Source organism: Bombina bombina, chromosome 4 (assembly GCF_027579735.1).
Source record: "Bombina bombina isolate aBomBom1 chromosome 4, aBomBom1.pri, whole genome shotgun sequence".
In the NCBI taxonomy this organism is placed as follows: Eukaryota; Metazoa; Chordata; class Amphibia; order Anura; family Bombinatoridae; genus Bombina; species Bombina bombina.
In genome coordinates this window covers 414,894,390-414,914,877 of record NC_069502.1, presented here as the reverse complement: position 1 = coordinate 414,914,877, position 20,488 = coordinate 414,894,390, and the positions used below count along the sequence as shown (strand labels likewise).

The 20,488-nt window shown below is 37.2% G+C and overlaps 2 protein-coding genes across 4 annotated transcripts in view; one reads left to right on the top strand and one right to left on the bottom strand.

The window, feature by feature from the left end:
- PLAAT1 (phospholipase A and acyltransferase 1) overlaps positions 1-20,488 on the top strand; it is a 717,153-nt gene that overhangs the window by 412,372 nt on the left and 284,293 nt on the right. The window lies entirely within an intron of this gene.
- The window catches only part of LOC128656360 (probable cation-transporting ATPase 13A5), a 252,554-nt gene that overhangs the window by 75,398 nt on the left and 156,668 nt on the right, over positions 1-20,488 (bottom strand). The window contains exons 19-21 of the mRNA XM_053710220.1: positions 13,708-13,830; positions 12,469-12,548; positions 8,977-9,019 (exon numbers count right to left, since the gene is read on the bottom strand). Of these exons, the coding sequence (XP_053566195.1) occupies positions 8,977-9,019; positions 12,469-12,548; positions 13,708-13,830 (246 nt within the window). The remainder of the gene's footprint in view (positions 1-8,976; positions 9,020-12,468; positions 12,549-13,707; positions 13,831-20,488) is intronic.

Genomic DNA, 20,488 nt, shown 5'->3' with positions numbered 1-20,488 from the left:
ATAAACAGTATGTAAATATGCTCTTCTAAGGTAAGATTCAAGCTTCCTTAAAGGATCCTGAAAAAATAAGTACTATCTTCCATAGGAATAGCAGTACGTTCCCAAAAAGGAACCAGGTTTAGACCATTCTTTAGCACACATATTACCAATAGCATCTAGAATAGGAAAAAAACTTCAGGAGCAACCTTAGAAATCTTTAAACACAGAATTTAAATGATTATCAACTTAGATATTAGGAGAACTAGACTCCTCAATACGTAAGGTTAACAATACATCCTTAAAAGAGAACAAAAATGTTCAATTTGAAAAAAGAAGATTAGTCAATTACTATCTCTGATGCAGAATCCTCTTAGTTGAAAAACTAAGGTAAGAAAAAAATGTACTTAAACTGTCAAGGTATTTGAAATATTATTAAATAATATATACAGGTATGCTGTTATTATTTAATAGGTCTGTGGATGTGTACATCAAATAATTCATTTAACTTCTAAAAGCTGAGAATGAACACTGGATAGAAACCAACCCCCTCTCTCTCATCAAATGGATTGTTTGTAGAACAAAGAAATGTTTTCAATTAACCTTAGAGAAAACATTTGCTCTAATTAACTTAAAACCATCACTTAAAGGAATTTGTAAAAGTGATTTTGAGAAAGAACAGAGTTTATAACTTGAGATAGGAGAAAAAACCATTGAGCCATTTCCAAACATCCCTGTCTTTATTAACAGAACATCTGAGAGCCAGATTGTCAGATAGATGACCCCATACAGTGAATGGGGACGAGATGTCTGGAATCTCTCTTTCAGGCATAATGAGATTCGTGGGGAGGAGCAGTGTGAGTTGAAGAAATGACTGTTCACAGCCATGTGTAAATTATCTCCTATGGAGTTCCCATGTGCAGGGAACAGACAAATTAACATTTACTATCCCTGTATAGCATCAATAAAAATATATTATTCTTGAAAAAGGAATGATGCAAATTTTTCATGTGTGTGTTTGAAATAATTCAAATAACCCATATATGTACATATATGGAGCTGGAACATATTATATTAAATAAATAATTGCTGCATTGAATATATATATATAGGAGATAAATTCAGAATTATCATAGATTAAATAACAATTTTAATAATCCCATGTTTGAAATATATATATATATAACATGTTTTTCTGTTTCTTTCATGTAATTAGCAAGAGTCCATGAGCTAGTGACGTATGGGATATACATTCCTACCAGGAGGGGCAAAGTTTCCCAAACCTCAAAATGCCTATAAATACACCCCTCACCACACCCACAAATCAGTTTTACAAACTTTGCCTCCTATGGAGGTGGTGAAGTAAGTTTGTGCTAGATTCTACGTTGATATGCGCTCCGCAGCAGGTTGGAGCCCGGTTTTCCTCTCAGCGTGCAGTGAATGTCAGAGGGATGTGAGGAGAGTATTGCCTATGTGAATGCAGTGATCTCCTTCTACGGGGTCTATTTCATAGGTTCTCTGTTATCGGTCGTAGAGATTCATCTCTTACCTCCCTTTTCAGATCGACGATATACTCTTATATATACCATTTCCTCTACTGATTCTAGTTTCAGTACTGGTTTGGCTTTCTACTACATGTAGATAAGTGTCCTGGGGTAAGTAAGTCTTATTTTCTGTGACACTCTAAGCTATGGTTGGGCACTTTTATATAAAGTTCTAAATATATGTATTCAAACATTTATTTGCCTTGACTCAGGATGTTCAACATTCCTTATTTCAGACAGTCAGTTTCATATTTGGGATAATGCATATGAATAAATCATTTTTTCTTACCTTAAAATTTGACTTTTCCCTGTGGGCTGTTAGGATCGCGGGGGCTGAAAATGCTTCATTTTATTGCGTCATTCTTGGCGCTGACTTTTTTGGCGCAAACATTTTTTTCTGTTTCTGGCGTCATACGTGTCGCCGGAAGTTGCGTCATTTTTGACGTTTTTTTGCGCCAAAGGTATCGGCGTTCTGGATGTGGCGTCATTTTTGGTGCCAAAAGCATTTAGGAGCCAAATAATGTGGGCGTCTTTTTTGGCGCTAAAAAAATATGGGCGTCACTATTGTCTCCACATTATTAAAGTCTCATTATTTATTGCTTCTGGTTGCTAGAAGCTTGTTCACTGGCATTTTTTTCCCATTCCTGAAACTGTCATTTAAGGAATTTGATCAATTTTGCTTTATATGTTGTTTTTTTCTATTACATATTGCAAGATGTCCCGCGTTGAAGCTGAGTCAGAAGATACTTCTGGAAAATCGCTGCCTGGTGCTGGAGCTACCAAAGCTAAGTGTATCTGCTGTAAACTTTTGGTATCTGTTCCTCCAGCTGTTGTTTGTACTGTTTGTCATGACAAACTTGCTAATGCAGATAATATTTCCTTTAGTACTGTTACATTACCTGTTGCTGTTCCGTCAACATCTAATACTCAGAGTGTTCCTGATAACATAAGAGATTTTGTTTCTAAATCCATTAAGAAGGCTATGTCTGTTATTCCTCCTTCTAGTAAACGTAAAAAGTCTTTTAAAACTTCTCTTTTTTCAGATGAATTTTTAAATGAACATAATCATTCTGATACTGATATTGGTTCCTCTGATTCGGAGGATTCTGTCTCAGAGGTTGATGCTGATAAATCTTCATATTTATTTAAAATGGAATTTATTCGTTCTTTACTTAAAGAAGTCCTAATTGCATTAGAAATTGAGGATTCTAGTCCTCTTGATACTAAATCTAAACGTTTAGATAAGGTTTTTAAATCTCCTGTAGTTATTCCAGAAGTGTTTCCTGTCCCTGGTGCTATTTCTGAAGTAATTTCCAGGGAATGGAATAATTTGGGTAATTCTTTTACTCCTTCTAAACGTTTTAATCAATTATATCCTGTGCCATCTGACAGATTAGAATTTTGGGACAAAATCCCTAAGGTTGATGGGGCTGTCTCTACTCTTGCTAAGCGTACTACTATTCCTACGGCAGATGGTACTTCCTTTAAGGATCCTTTAGATAGGAAAATTGAATCCTTTCTAAGAAAAGCTTACTTGTGTTCAGGTAATCTTCTTAGACCTGCTATATCTTTAGCGGATGTTGCTGCAGCTTCAACTTTTTGGTTAGAAGCTTTAGCGCAACAAGTAACAGATCATAATTCTCATAGCATTATTATTCTTCTACAACATGCTAATAATTTTATTTGTGATGCCATCTTTGATATCATTAGAGTTGATGTCAGGTATATGTCTCTAGCTATTTTAGCTAGAAGAGCTTTATGGCTTAAAACTTGGAATGCTGATATGTCTTCTAAGTCTACTCTGCTTTCTCTTTCTTTCCAGGGTAATAAATTATTTGGTTCTCAGTTGGATTCTATTATCTCAACTGTTAATGGAGGGAAAGGAACTTTTTTACCACAGGATAAAAAAATCTAAAGGTAAATTTAGGTCTAATAATCGTTTTCGTTCCTTTCGTCACAACAAGGAACAAAAGCCTGATCCTTCATCCTCAGGAGCGGTATCAGTTTGGAAACCATCTCCAGTCTGGAATAAATCCAAGCCTTTTAGAAAACCAAAGCCAGCTCCCAAGTCCACATGAAGGTGCGGCCCTCATTCCAGCTCAGCTGGTAGGGGGCAGATTACGTTTTTTCAAAGAAATTTGGTTCAATTCCGTTCACAATCTCTGGATTCAGAACATTGTTTCAGAAGGGTACAGAATTGGCTTCAAGATAAGGCCTCCTGCAAAGAGATTTTTTTCTTTCCCGTGTCCCAGTAAACCTAGCGAAGGCTCAAGCATTTCTGAAATGTGTTTCAGATCTAGAGTTGGCTGGAGTAATTATGCCAGTTCCAGTTCTGGAACAGGGACTGGGGTTTTATTCAAATCTCTTCATTGTACCAAAGAAGGAGAATTCCTTCAGACCAGTTCTGGATCTAAAAATATTGAATCGTTATGTAAGGATACCAACATTCAAAATGGTAACTGTAAGGACTATCCTGCCTTTTGTTCAGCAAGAGCATTATATGTCCACAATAGATTTACAGGATGCATATCTGCATATTCCGATTCATCCAGATCACTATCAGTTTCTGAGATTCTCTTTCCTAGACAAGCATTACCAGTTTGTGGCTCTACCGTTTGGCCTAGCTACAGCTCCAAGAATTTTTACAAAGGTTCTCGGTGCCCTTCTGTCTGTAATCAGAGAACAGGGTATTGTGGTATTTCCTTATTTGGACGATATCTTGGTACTTGCTCAGTCTTCACATTTAGCAGAATCTCATACGAATCGACTTGTGTTGTTTCTTCAAGATCATGGTTGGAGGATCAATTTACCAAAAAGTTCATTGATTCCTCAGACAAGGGTAACCTTTTTAGGTTTCCAGATAGATTCAGTGTCCATGACTTTGTCTTTGACGGACAAGAGACGTCTAAAGTTGATATCAGCTTGTCGAAACCTTCAGTCACAATCATTCCCTTCGGTAGCTTTATGCATGGAAATTCTAGGTCTTATGACTGCAGCATCGGACGCGATCCCCTTTGCTCGTTTTCACATGCGACCTCTTCAGCTCTGTATGCTGAACCAGTGGTGCAGGGATTACACAAAGATATCTCAATTAATATCTTTAACACCGATTGTACGACACTCTCTGATGTGGTGGACAGATCACCATCGTTTAGTTCAGGGGGCTTCTTTTGTTCTTCCGACCTGGACTGTAATTTCAACAGATGCAAGTCTGACAGGTTGGGGAGCTGTTTGCGGGTCTCTGACAGCACAAGGGGTTTGGGAATCTCAGGAGGTGAGATTACCGATCAATATTTTGGAACTCCGTGCAATTTTCAGAGCTCTTCAGTCATGGCCTCTTCTAAAGAGAGAATCGTTCATTTGTTTTCAGACAGACAATGTCACAACTGTGGCATACATCAATCATCAAGGAGGGACTCACAGTCCTCTGGCTATGAAGGAAGTATCTCGAATTCTGGTATGGGCGGAATCCAGCTCCTGTCTAGTTTCTGCGGTTCATATCCTAGGTATAGACAATTGGGAAGCGGATTATCTCAGCCACCAAACGTTACATCCGGGCGAATGGTCTCTTCACCCAGAGGTATTCCTTCAGATTGTTCAAATGTGGGGACTTCCAGAAATAGATCTGATGGCCTCTCATCTGAACAAGAAACTTCCCAGGTATCTGTCCAGATCCAGGGATCCTCAAGCGGAAGCAGTGGATGCATTGTCACTTCCTTGGAAGTATCATCCTGCCTATATCTTTCCGCCTCTAGTTCTTCTTCCAAGAGTAATCTCCAAGATTCTGAAGGAATGCTCGTTTGTTCTGCTGGTAGCTCCAGCATGGCCTCACAGGTTTTGGTATGCGGATCTTGTCCGGATGGCCTCTTGCCAACCGTGGACTCTTCCGTTAAGACCAGACCTTTTGTCGCAAGGTCCTTTTTTCCATCAGGATCTCAAATCCTTAAATTTAAAGGTATGGAGATTGAACGCTTGATTCTTAGTCAAAGAGGTTTCTCTGACTCTGTGATTAATACTATGTTACAGGCTCGTAAATCTGTATCTAGGGAGATATATTATAGAGTCTGGAAGACTTATATTTTTTGGTGTCTTTCTCATCATTTTTCCTGGCATTCTTTTAGAATTCCGAGAATTTTACAGTTTCTTCAGGATGGTTTGGATAAAGGATTGTCTGCAAGTTCCTTGAAAGGACAAATCTCTGCTCTTTCTGTTCTTTTTCACAGAAAGATTGCTAATCTTCCTGATATTCATTGTTTTGTACAAGCTTTGGTTCGTATAAAACCTGTCATTAAGTCAATTTCTCCTCCTTGGAGTTTGAATTTGGTTCTGGGGGCTCTTCAAGCTCCTCCGTTTGAACCTATGCATTCGTTGGACATCAAATTACTTTCTTGGAAAGTTTTGTTCCTTTTGGCCATCTCTTCTGCCAGACGAGTTTCTGAATTATCTGCTCTTTCTTGTGAGTCTCCTTTTCTGATTTTTCATCAGGATAAGGAGGTGTTGTGAACTTCTTTTAAATTTTTACCTAAGGTTGTGAATTCTAACAACATTAGTAGAGAAATTGTGGTTCCTTCATTGTGTCCTAATCCTAAGAATTCTAAGGAGAGATCATTGCATTCTTTGGATGTAGTTAGAGCTTTGAAATATTATGTTGAAGCTACTAAGAATTTCCGAAAGACTTCTAGTCTATTTGTTATCTTTTCCGGTTCTAGGAAAGGTCAGAAGGCCTCTGCCATTTCTTTGGCATCTTGGTTGAAATCTTTAATTCATCATGCTTATGTCGAGTCGGGTAAAACTCTGCCTCAAAGGATTACAGCTCATTCTACTAGGTCAGTTTCTACTTCCTGGGCGTTTAGGAATGAAGCTTCGGTTGATCAGATTTGCAAAGCAGCAACTTGGTCTTCTTTGCATACTTTTACTAAATTCTACCATTTTGATGTGTTTTCTTCTTCTGAAGCTGTTTTTGGTAGAAAAGTACTTCAGGCAGCTATTTCAGTTTGAATCTTCTGCTTATAATTTCAGTTTTTTTCATTATAAAATTTAAACTTTATTTTGGGTGTGGATTATTTTTCAGCGGAATTGGCTGTCTTTATTTTATCCCTCCCTCTCTAGTGACTCTTGCGTGGAAAGATCCACATCTTTGGTAGTCATTATCCCATACGTCTCTAGCTCATGGACTCTTGCTAATTACATGAAAGAAAACATAATTTATGTAAGAACTTACCTGATAAATTCATTTCTTTCATATTAGCAAGAGTCCATGAGGCCCACCCTTTTTTGTGGTGGTTATGATTTTTTTGTATAAAGCACAATTATTCTAATTCCTTATTTTTTATGCTTTCACACTTTTTTCTTATCACCCCACTTCTTGGCTATTCGTTAAACTGATTTGTGGGTGTGGTGAGGGGTGTATTTATAGGCATTTTGAGGTTTGGGAAACTTTGCCCCTCCTGGTAGGAATGTATATCCCATACGTCACTAGCTCATGGACTTATCAGGTAAGTTCTTACATAAATTATGTTTTTTCCAGATGGGGCCAAAAGATGATACATACAGGATTGCCTACATGGAATGTACTAAGTCATATCATATGATTGTGCACTAAATGTTTTTAAAATTTTAAATACATCTCTTGAAATATAGTGAGATGGATATATGGAAGTCACTTTGATATGATATGACTATAAAATATTGATATCTGATATCAAATTATACATTTTCTGTTAGGCTAAATGAAATATAAACAAGAGAAATTTACTAATGAAATAAATTGTAATATGTTTAATAGGGAGAATTGAATTAACAGTATACTTATTTTGATATAATATAATGGTGCTTGGTATTGAAATGATCAGAAAATTGACATGAGGCTATCCTGCCTGGAATTCGGATTGTAAGTAATAAATGCAATGGTGTAGTATTGTTTAATATAATCATTATATGGGATATGTAAAATTTAGAAACATAAATATTAGAAATGGTTGGGTGAATCTGTTTGTGTTCGTCTGCTGCCACCTGAGGGCCAGAACCCAGTATGACAGTTAAGGGACTTAACTGTTAAACAATGCGTTTCCATAGGGACAATATATACTGAGCCAATGGGGAGCTCTCCCCGGGGTGTCCAATGAGAACGGAAAAGCACCGTGGGCGTGAACGAAAGAGGTCATCAATGGTTAGATAAAAGGATTAGCAATGCAAACAAGGACAGTTTTTTTGTGACTTGCTGGATACTGGTAATTTGATAATTGTCTGCCATACCTGGGAACACATTTCACTTCAGCAAGGAACTGGAAGCTTACCCTTGATCTATGCAATAACTTTCCTTCAAATGAGATGACCTAAAGACCCCTACAAATTGGTTCAAATTGGTGAAGTATAATTGTTATAATTTTTAATATTTGAAACAAAGGTTATTGGTAAATAAATATATTTAAAACTTTATAACATAAAGCGCCAAAAATAGCGGAGAGTGTCTTAAAAAATGATACATACTTACCAGAAGACACCTATCCACATATAGCAGACAGCCAAACCAGTACTGAAAAATATCAGCAGAGGTAATGGTATAGGAGTATAACGTCGATCTGAAAAGGGAGGCAGGGGATGAATCCCTGCGACTGATTACAGAGAGCCTTTGAAAGGATTTCCCATGGATGAAACCACTAAATCAACAGGCAATACTCCCTTCACATACCTCTGACAAACACTGTACTCTGAGAGGAATTGGGCTTCAAAATGCTTAGAAGCGCCTATCATAGAAGAAATCAAGCACATCTTTCTTCACCACCTCCACAGTAGGCAAAGTTTGTAAAACTGAGGTATGTGTGTGGTGGGAGGTGTATTTATAGGCATTTTGAGGTTTGGGAAACTTTGCCCCCTCCTGGTAGGAATGTATATCCCATACGTCACTAGCTCATGGACTTTGCCACTTACATAAAAGAAAAATAGCTTGCTATTAGAAGTATAGCAAGTCAGCTATGCACAGTCAATCAACTAACAATTGACTTCAAGTTAGCAATACGCTCTCCGTATTCAGCATTGAACCAGCAGCTCACAAGAGCTGCTTGTGCAACGCCGCCCCCTGCAGACTCGCGGCCAATGGGCCGCCATCAGGGAGGTGTCAATCAACCCCATCATACTCGATCGGGTTGATTTCCGGTGATGTCTGTCTGCCTGCTCAGAGCAGGCAGACAGGTTATTGAGCAGCGGTCTTTGTGACCGCTGCTTTATAACTGCTGTTTCTGGTGAGTCTGAAGACTTGCCAGAAACACAGGCCGTTAAGCTCCTTTTGGAGCTTGATAGATAGGCCCCTGTATCTCAACTTCAAGGGGCTTATTTTGAACAAGTTCTAAATACTTTTTTCAGTCAATACAATTTACTATATTTACAAAGAGAAAGTTATATTTGATCGATCCTAACAGGGAGCCTAATCAGGGTGTTTAAAGACTTCTATACTTACCCCACAATCATTTGCTCCATCTCCACACATGCCAACATTATATCTGCAAAAATCAATACAAACTATAAACATGAAACCCCAGAGACATTATGACATAATATATGTACATTTATTTTAAGCAGGATACTAGTTGTTATTATCTAGATTAAAAAACATCCAGCTCGGGACTGCACACATATTTTCCTGCAATTTGAATCCACATGGGTCAAGTTGTGTGTATTTTCCTGTTTATTCAAAAAGAAATGCAACAAAAGCTGTGACCCTTAAAGACATGTGTTGACTTCTAATAAAAAACGTAAGCCATACAAGAAATCCAGATAAAAGTTTGTGTATTAGTGCCAAAAACACACTGCACATATTCTTGTATATTTGTGTATAAACTTAAGTTTGTATCTTTTCATTTATTCAAATTTTGGGGGGAAGAAATAATATTAATGTATGTAAAAATATGTGAAATTCTACATTTTATGCATCATAAAAGGTATAAAGTTTATGGAAAATATGTGGTTTTGTACACAAAAAGGACTGATATAAATCAGTCGTTTGCAATAGAATTCATTAAAGGGACAGTCTACACCAGAATCTTTATTGTTTTAAAAGATAGATAATCCCTTTATTACCCATTTCCCAGTTTTGCATAACCAACACAGTTATAATAATATACTTTTAACCTCTGTGATTATCTTGTATCTAAGCCTCTGCAAACTGCCCCTTTTTTCAGTTCTTTTGACAGACTTACAGTCTTGCCAATCAGTGCCTGCTCCCAGATAACTTCTATATGAAATATGTGAACTAACACCCTCTAGTGGTGAAAAACTGTTAAAATGCAATCTGAAAGAGGTGGGCTTCAAGGTCTAAGAAATTAGCATATGAACCTCCTAGGTTAAGCTTTTATCTAAGAATACCAAGAGAACAAAGCAAAATTGGTGATAAAAGTAAATTGGAAAATTGTTAAAAATTACATGCTCTATCTGAATCATGAAAGTTTATTTTGGCTTAGACTGTCCCTTTAAATGGCAATCTAGTTCTGATCAGTTAAAATGTGAGATATGTTAAGTTTCCATATCACTTATTTCCAGCACGTAGAAAAATAAATGCACATATCTATATGCTTCATACCCACATGTTTATCTCCTGATCATAATTAATTTGGAATTCTTTGTTTAAAGGGTCAGTCAACTCAAAATGTTTTATTGTTTAAAAGGATAGATAATCCCTTTATTACCCACTCCCCATTCCCCATTTTTGCACAGAAAACATTGTTATATTTATGTTAATAACGAACCGGAACCACTAAGCAAACACATCCGGTACGCAAACATACAGCTGTTAACAACTAGTAGGGTATAAAAGACCACTATTTACAATTAAAAACCAGTCTTGATAAAGGTCACTGTGAGACCGAAACGCGTTGACTGGTAAGGATAATTCTAATAGCTATATTTTTGGAAAACAATCTACACTATTGTATACTTTTTTCCTTTGACAGAAGGATTATTCTGAACCAATGGTTGAAATTATCTTCTCGTTCAAAGAAGATCATACAACACTTATATACTGAATATGGGAGCCATTATTAACACACATCACTGAAGTTGGGATTAAGTACTCTCTGACTCATTTCAAGTTAGATCCAGCTCATTTTGTACTTTGTTTCTTCTCTTTTTGAAGACACTTCTTTGCTTAAAGACACATTTTTTATTGAACTTTTTATTGGACTTTTTTTTAACCTCATCACCACATTCTCTCACCGTATTTTTTAACACACCCTTTTTATCCTTTAAAATTATGCTTTTTACTAAGTGCACTGAATTTTTTGTAGTACACTGAATTTTCTGTAGTACACTGATTTTTTGTAATGCACAAATTATTTGCAATACACAAAGTTTTCACATATACCTTGTTTAAATCCATTTGTGCACTTGGATACAGGCGCTAAATTTGGACACGACCGTATATAATTCATTCAAAATTTATCATTGTTTTAGACCGTTATCCAATCTTTGTATTTTTGCAGTTTGTCTGTGATTCATTTGTTAAACACATACTTGAAGTTTATGTTGTGAGCCTTGTTAAACACATAACTGAAGTTTATGTTGTAAGCTTTTATTTATTATTTATTATTTTTTCACTTTTGTTACACACATTTCTCTACTTTGTCATAACTGACACTGATATTACCAGGATAATTTGTTTATGTTTTAAAACATACTTGATTTTATTAATTGATTTTATGACCAATTTTTATTAGTATTGTTAACTGCATGGATCCATGTTATATATGTACTGTTTTTAAGGTTTTGTCCAATAAATTGTAATTTTTATATAATTTTATATATTTTTTTATATTGTGGTACTTTACACATAGTTCCACTCAGACCCAGCCTTTGCCAAGTTGGCGTTTTGGTATATTTCTGATTGTTTACTTATTTAATAGTTGACGACTAGGAGTCAACACATCAAAGCGAGAGGTCTGTATTTAGCAGGCGCTAAGTGTATTTCTTTATTTAATTATTCCCTTCCCTTCTTCAGCTCATAATTTCTAGTGTAGCACCTGTTAAAATTGTGTAAATACAAATGAAGTTATTGGCTGCTCACTGGCAGCTCAAAGTTAATAGCTACGGGATTGTGGTATATAGGTTTTGCCTGTCGTAAATAAAGTATTGGAAATTTATATTAATTACATAATGGTGTTATCTGTTTGTTTGTTTGTTTGTTTTTTCAACTAGAATTTTGGTCAGTCATATGCTGGTAATCATACAAGCAGAGTTTCTAACAAATTTGTAAAATTGTGACCATATTCAGTCACAGCATTTACAGAAATCTGTTCTACACTTCTACATTTGAACATTTTCAGTTTTGGGCACTGTTAAATTTTACATATATTTTACCTTGTGTCCATTTTGTACCAAAAAATATATTGAATATTAAATAAAATACTGCATAGCTTTTCTTCAAATGGCTGTTCAAATATCCATTTAATCCATTTAAATTTAATTTTCATTTAAATTAAGTATTGTAAATATGTTGTACAAGCTATTTTTTTTGTTTAATATAGATAAAAATTGACAAATATCACATTTTGACCATTGGATACTGTATGCACTCTTTTAGCAAGCAATGGTAATTTTTGGCTTTTTATCATAATTTATGTGTAGTCATTTATGTATGCAGTTGAGTTTTTTTCCTCTACGCTAATCAAGCATGCACTTTAACAAAATAAAATACTATAGTTTGACGCTCTGCAAATAACTGATAGTAATAATAGCAACTGATAATATTATCTTATTGAGAATATATATACAGTGTGTGTGTATATATATATATATATATATATATATATATATATATATATATATATATATATATATATATATATATATATACTGTATATATAGATAACCATGGTAGGGAAGGGAACAAAAACTAAATAAATAAATAATTTTATTTGTGCCTTAGATTTAGACATCATATACAAATGTATAATCTTACTCTAATTTTTGAAAGTCTTCAATAATACTTGATTTGTGTTTTGGGCTCATTCTAGCAAATATTGTCCCATTGATAATCATCTGTAAAAAAATAAATAAAAAAAAAATCACACAATAAATCATGTTTGTATTTCATTTCTGCATAATTGTTGCTTTGTTGCCTTAATAATACATATTATGTTTATTTTACTATCCATTTAAAGAAATATGTTTTAGGTAATATTGTCAAAATAGCAATTAATTCAATTAAGAGTAATTAAAATGTGTTATACCTTCCACAAAGCAATAAAATTCCTTAAAAATATGTACACTTACAAAACCAGAATGTGTTATATGCAAACATTCTTAAATATTTGTTTAAAGGTATTAGTGTAAACCGAATCTAGTGAAAATATAAATAATATATTTTATAAGTATTAGTGAGTAGTTCTGATGAAGTAAAACTTCATAACATAACACGCAGGCATTTTAGTCAAGTTAGACACCATGGGGGAGATTTACCAAGCAGCGGATGCTGCTATCTCCCCGCATAGTTTCCGGATCACCAGAAACTGCAGTTAAGAAGCAGCGATCGTAATGTGCAGTTGGCGGCATTGCACAAGCATTTCTTGTGAAATGCTTGTGCAATGTTAAATGCCAACAGCATATGCAGTCGGCATTTAGTGATGCAGGGCAGACATGATTCGCTATAGCAAAGCATGTCCACCCAAGGTTTGATAAATAGACCCCCATATCCCTCATTTTAATAGATTGAAACTTCCTGGGGTTTTTTTGTATTTTAATCCATTAGAAACATGAATACATTTGGTAAGACACCTGAATAATAATAAATAGGCTTTTTGCAGGGGTTTTCATACACCTACCTGAAAACAAAATATATGCACCCAATGCAAAAAGAAAATATGGCTACAGATTTAATATTGAAATGACTGTTTTTGTGTTTGAATGCATCTTTTAAACCTTAGATATTCTTTTTTAATATTTTTGTCTAAGGTCATAAATCTCAGCATACATTATGGCTTTTATATCTCACTGAGAACTTAAATGATTTAGCTGTGAAATAATAAATTAAAATCTCATTTATTAACAACAAAATGTATACAAATGTGAAGATATTTTAGTAAAATATTGTGTTTTAGGCAACTTTACCATTTTAAATATTTTACAACTACAACTTAAAAAAAAAAAAGAAATAAAAAAAAAAAAAGAATTTTAATGGAGCTGCTGGTTCTATACTTACATCTGGGACCAAACTAGGAAAGTGCTCTTTGATAACTTGATATGATTTTCCACTCATGGCATAATGATATTTATTTGGTCTTGTGTCCTGACTTAACATTTGTTCTGTTTTTACTGTGGTTTCCTTAAACAAAAAGGAAACAAATGGTCATGCATGGCACTGTTGTAAAGTAAATGTATATATAACACTGACAGGAAACATCAACAAACATGATAACAGATTATAGTAATGAAAATTAAAAATAAAATTTGAAATAGAAGAAACAGAACTGCATGACTACAGATTATTTTTTTTCCCAATATATTGTATTTGCTTACAGTGTTAAAAGTGATATGAAACCTAAGTTTTTTTCTTTCATGAGTCACATAGAGCACCCAATTTTACACAATTTCTATTTTACTTCAATTATCAAATTGTCTTCATTATCTTTCTATCTTTTGTTACAGGGACATTGTAAGGGATGGGAATCTTTTAATGATTCTTCTCTACCCAAATAATTAATCGATAGTCAATGGATTAGCAGTTTATATCACCACTTTGCTTATTAGAACATATACATTTAGTGTAGATACATATTTTAATAAATGTGTGCCTTTAAGAGAATTGCCTTTAAGGAAAGCTACACATGTATTTTACTGTTCTGATCACACTGCATTGTTTCAGACAGTGCTTATCTTGAAAGAAAGGGGGAGTCACATTTCAATGAAAGGTACTGGTGTGAGAAACTCTCTGTGTTTCATTGTGTTCTCAGAAAAACTGTAGTTAACTAGCACAGGGCTAGATTATGAGTGGAGCGCAAACGTTTGTGCATGGGCGATAAGGGGTTTATCACAAAAGATTGCACTGATCAGGCTTACCGCTCATATTAAGAGTTGAAAGTAAACACGATCGCTTGAGCAAAATCGCGATTTACGCTAGAATGATTACAGCGACTTCAGAGCTCTGGTTTACTGTTTCACGAAATATATAAGTTGCACAAAACACATCAAAATAAATTACAAAGCATAGTTACACCATAATAACACCATTTAATTGAAAATATATATAAAAAAAAAATCACACAAAAGCTTTAAAGGCTCAAATATATGAGATTTCAGGTATTAGAAAAAAAAAAGTCAGACAAAGGTCTTTACTATTGAGATACATACATATACAGCTCTAAAGATGTAATAATTTAGCTTGATAAGGAGTCTGAACTCCTATATATATGTATTATTGAAGGAAATCCCAATAGAATTTTATGTCATAAAAAAATACTCATTTTATTTTTCCTAAAGAAACAATACTCCGCTAGGGAAAGTATTTCCGTACTTACACCAAGCGGACAGCAAGGGGATGTGGGTAGTCTTTCAATCTCTCGCTATTAGAGAGGGTGCGCTATATAGGTCAATTTGCAAGAGACTGGGCCTTAGCTTAAGCCTTACATGGATGCGTAAACCTCTGGTTTAGCAAAGCAATTGTGGAAGAAAGGTTGAAACTAACACCTAAAAGCTGTTTATAAACTAAATGTATTTCCTCTCAATAGGGGACAAGTCCACCATATATAGAACATAGTGTCGCCGCCACTGCACCATCTCCAACATTTCAGTAAAGCTTTAGCTTATATGTTGTGTAATCATGCCGGTGTAAAATATCACAGAAAAGGCAACTTATAATTTAATTAAAGTATTTGTGCTGAAGAGGAGGAGGAGGATATGGTATATGTTCTGCATTCCTTCAGGCCCCAACTGCATCTCCATGTGATCCATCCACCCCCAGGCATATAATGGTAGAGCAGCAGATTGGCAATCAACCAACGAGTGTTTAGCCAATGCCAGCATCGCCCTTGGGACGTTCTTCATATGACATAAAGATTCAAATGTTGTGAGTTCTCTTTATTAAAAAGTCTGTTTTACGTGGAGATGTTTGTAAGAAATGGGATAATCAGGCATGTTTCAGCCATGAAGAAAAATATCCTCTTGCAATAGCTTTAAAGGGACAGTCTAGTCAAAATTAAACTCTCATGATTCAGATAGTGCATGCAATTGTTAACAACTTTCAAATTTACTTTTATCATCAAATTTGCTTTGTTCCCTTGGTGGTATTTTTGAAAAGCTAAACCTAGGTAGGCTCAAACTGATTTCTAAACCGTTGAAAACCACCTCCTTGCTCAGAGCATTTTGAAAAAATTTTCACAGTTAGACAGTACTAGTTCATGTGTGTCATATAGATAACATTGTGCTCACTCCAGTGGAGTTATTTAGGCATCTGCACATATTGGCTAAACTGAATGCCTGTCAAAAGCACTGAGATAATGGGGCAGTCTGCAGAGGCTTAGATACAAGTTAATCACAAAGGTAAAAAGTATATAAATATAAACGTGTTGGTTATGCAAAATTGGGGAATGGGTAATAGAGGGAATATCTATATTTTTAAACAGTAAAAATTCTGGTGTAGACTGTCCCTTTAAGCTATCCTTTATCTAAAATGTTGAAGAGAGGGTTGGATATCCCTACCTCTGTTACTGGTCTTGAAACAGATTTGGGGTCTAAGCCACCCTAAAATTCAGTGTTGTGTATAATAGGAGATAGAGGGGATATTGGGATATAGATTTTAGGTGTTTTCATGATGATAGAATTTCATGTAGAGAAAAAATTATGATATAGTCTAGAGGTTGATGCGACCTTCGGGCGTTAAGCTGGTGGAAGCCAGCAGATCCTAACAACCCTAGGGGCTCAGAGAATTTGCGGAAACCCTAACCCTCCTCTATCAGCAGGTCTGTACAACACGACTCTGGACACAGTGGACATATCTTTTCCCAAATTAAGGAATTTATTACAGACTGTAATTGCTGTAAATAAGAGGCAGGAGGGATATAGGAATTGTATGTAGTAAGTATAAGATCTGTGGAAGGAAGGTCATTGTAATTACTTGCATCCACCCAACCAGGAAAAGGGCTTGTTTTGCCACAAAAGAAGGTCAGTTTGTATACTAGAAAGGAGGGGTTTGTAATTCAGCGGGAAAACATAAATGATGACTTACCAAATAATTTCCTTTCCTTCGATACAGGGAGAGTCCACAGCTGCATTCAATACTTGTGGGAATACAGAACCTGGCCACCAGGAGGAGCAAAGATACCCCAGCCAAAGGCTTAAATACCTCCCCCTCTTCCCTCATCCCCCAGTCATTCTGCTGAGGGAACAAGGAACAGTAGGAGAAATATCAGGGTGAAAAAGGTACCAGAAGAAAACAACTTAAATTTAGGGCCGCCCACCGGAGAGCACAGGCGGGAGCTGTGGACTCTCCCTGTTTCAAAGGAAATTATCTGGTAAGTCATAATTTATGTTTTCCTTCTCAATACATGGAGAGTCCACAACTGCATTCATTACTTTTGGGAAATTATACCCAAGCTCCAGAGGACACTGAATGCTAACGGGAGGGTACAAATAAGAGGCGGCCAAACCTGAGGGCGCCACAGCTTGCAAGAAAACCAAACTCCCAAGGCTTCCTTGACAGAAGCAAAAAATAAAAAGATAAGAATGTTAGGAGGACCAAGTAGCCAACCAATAATCAGAACCATAGGATCTCATGTCAGAGACCCAAAAAGATGTCACTGTACTCAAACTGAGCCATAAACCTCTGAGGTGGCTCGTGGCTCGCTGTCTCCTAGAACCAGTGAAAAACACTCCTCCACCAGCAAGGAGGAAGTTATCAGCTTCTAAATCCTTGCACTCCCCAAATATTAATAACATAAAGGAAAAAAAACTGTCTATTCGGATGAAGTCTGACAGAAACCTCAAGGTAAGATTCCCCAAAAAGGAAGAACCTCTTCCCATTTGGACAAGGAATACAACAATCTTATGGATAAAAAAACTCGGATAGCCTTATTAGAAGGGAGACCACAATAATGTATTTACTGAAGGATAAATCCAACCCCAAAAGTAGCCAGGAATTGACTTGCTGGTCCAGCCACAGGCAGAGCCCTAGCAAAAACAACTGAACACCTGGAAGAACAATGAACCTCTGGAACTGGAGCACAAACAGAGAGCAAACAGTGTTTGCAAAAACATATACCAGAAAAAGGAACTGCAGCTGGTATTCATCTGCAACCTTCAAATTTCCAGGCAGCTAAGTTAACCAACAGGCTATCTTTGCAGGCTGCCCCTTCGAACAAGAACTCATTAGACAAGCCCTTCACCAGCTCAATCTAGAGGGGAAGAAGAATACTCCAGGATCCAGAAGAGAGTCAGGACAAGCCAGCTACTCTTGACAAGAAAAGAGGGCGTCCTCCACACCTAAAATAGGTGACGAGGAACCAGGTACGAGCTGAAGTAAAGGACTGAAAACCTTTCAGAAAAAAACCTTCTCTCGGCTAGGTCCAAGCGACCTCTCGCAATTCGTCCCGGAAGAAAAGATCCCAAGCCGCAAAAAGACCCTGACCTGGTAAATCCTTGCAACAAGGGAACTCTCATGGCAGCAAAGCCTCTAACCGTGATTACGAACTCACGGGCAAAAATGGAGCAACAGTCTCACTGATGCCCACTCCAGATAGGATCGAGCCATCCTCAAAAAAGAGTGACATGGCCGAAAAGAAGAAGGTTAAAATAGACCTCAGAATTAAGAAAACTACCACAGCAGGGTTCAAACTCAAAGTCTACAGTTTGCTAGGCTGAGAATTAGTTCACCTAGGCCACTTAGTCCAGCAGAACAAAGCTGAGAAACTCGATCTGCTTTCCTCAGATACACATTCAAAACTCTGGATAGTCAGATCAAACGAATGATCGCAAGACACATCTGTTCCGGAAGAGCATGCTCAGAGAATGGATTGCTGCCAAGAGCCGTAGTGGGCCTTCGACCACCACCAAATGTCATAACAGTTTTAAACACATATATACATTATACCCATGTCCCTTTATTGACCTTATCAGTTTCTGTGACTGAGACCCTGTTTTGTATCATGCCCACTGCTGACAGTCTGAGCCATAAAGGTCCCCCCTGTGTGAGCATTTATGAGGCTTCTGGCACTTCAAAGAAAACACAAACACACAGTTCTTCTTGAAAAACAAATCTTTTTTTAGCTCACAGGCTAAACAGAATTAACCCCTTAACAGCTAAATCCTGAGGTATTCGTGACACCTCCCCCAATAAGAGACGCAAAAGGGGGTGGCTATAAGCCACTCCAGATGCGTATCAAAGGGAGCTTCCCCTTGCAGTGATAACGCCATTGCCTAACAAAATGCATATAGCAGTTTTGCCATCAGGATGCCCTCCATTTAAAAATGACTCACTTTTCGCTCTACCCAGCAAATTTAATATATTGCAGGGACCCTCTCATTCAGCCTGTAGTTTGTTCTGTCTCATGGGGGTTAGTACAAGAACATTTTGCCCCATCTCATACACTCCCTCTCTGGCAGGAAAATCCTGTAACTGTTTTTTTGGGAATATGGTATTGACATCTCTGGGTTTTCCAAGTACCTCCGCCAATAAGGCTTGCATCTTATCCAAGAATAACACATCATTCCCTTTTACAGAGGTGCCTGTGAAGCCTAGGGTCTTGCTACATATTGTGTACTCTCTGAACATATTGTGTGCTGTCAGTTGCTGCTTAACTACCACGGGCTCTTGCCCTCCCACTGGAGTAGAATTCCTGTACTCCTGCACTCTGTTATGGTTGGTAGGGGGTTGACTAACTGCCCCCCTCCTCTCCACTGTGGGTCCTAGCTGCTGAGCCTGCTGGGGACTCTGATGCTGCACACCTATCAGTGTACCTGCTGAAGGGCACTGTGGGGCTGTGTAAATACACTTTTCTGTACTACTCCTACCTGTGTCTGCAGTCTGTGTCAGTCTCTTTCCCCTAGTCTGTGCAGTCTGTTTATAGGTCACATCTGAGGTTACTGGGGTCTCTGTCACCCACAATCTTTCACACTCACTCTGGGGGTCACTCAAAGAATATCCTGTACCCTCCTCCCCAACACACTCTGGATTCTGCAGCTCTGCTGCTTTTGTTATAGAGGGGGCTACATTCTCCCCCCGCTCTCTTTAACAGTCAGTCTGCCACTTTACATCCTCACACAGAAGTTGGGATCCTTCTGACACTGGTGCAGACAAACACACATTTTCCTTCTGCCATTTAGCCCATATATCCTGTCCTTCCACAGGGGACTCAAGTGGTCCTGGAACAGACTGGCACTCATCATCCAGCAGCCCAGTCACCCAGTCATTCTCTCCCCCGTCAATCTCACCTCCCTCTATAGAATCCACTGATTCAATCACAGACAGACACTCACCACTCATCTGCCTCCTCTCACATACAGTTTCTCCCTGTAAAGTTAAACTTGGTTCAGGCACAGACAGACCCACACAGTCTATCTGCCTTTCCCCCCCCATCAGTCTCACACTGTACAGTTAACTTTAGTTCTGCAGATACTGCTGGTTTAATTACAGGAAGACACACACCATCTATCCATCATTCTCCCCAGTCAGTCTCTCCTCTTACAGGTTCACATCTCAGCACAGACACCCTCAGTTAAGGCACAGCACTTTGCACACATGCACTCTGTCCTCTCTCCTGGTCATAATGTCTCTGAGCGTTTTCACACATAGCCCTTTTCACATAAGGGTCTACAACTAATGTCCCTAGGTCACATGTAGCATTGTCAGGCACATAAAGAGATAACAATCTACCCAGATCAGTACCCAGTAAAACATCATTAGGAATATTTTCAGATACCCCCACATTTCTTAAACCTCTCCCTGCTCCCCAATCAACATATACCCGTGCCATAGGCACTGCAAGTTACAT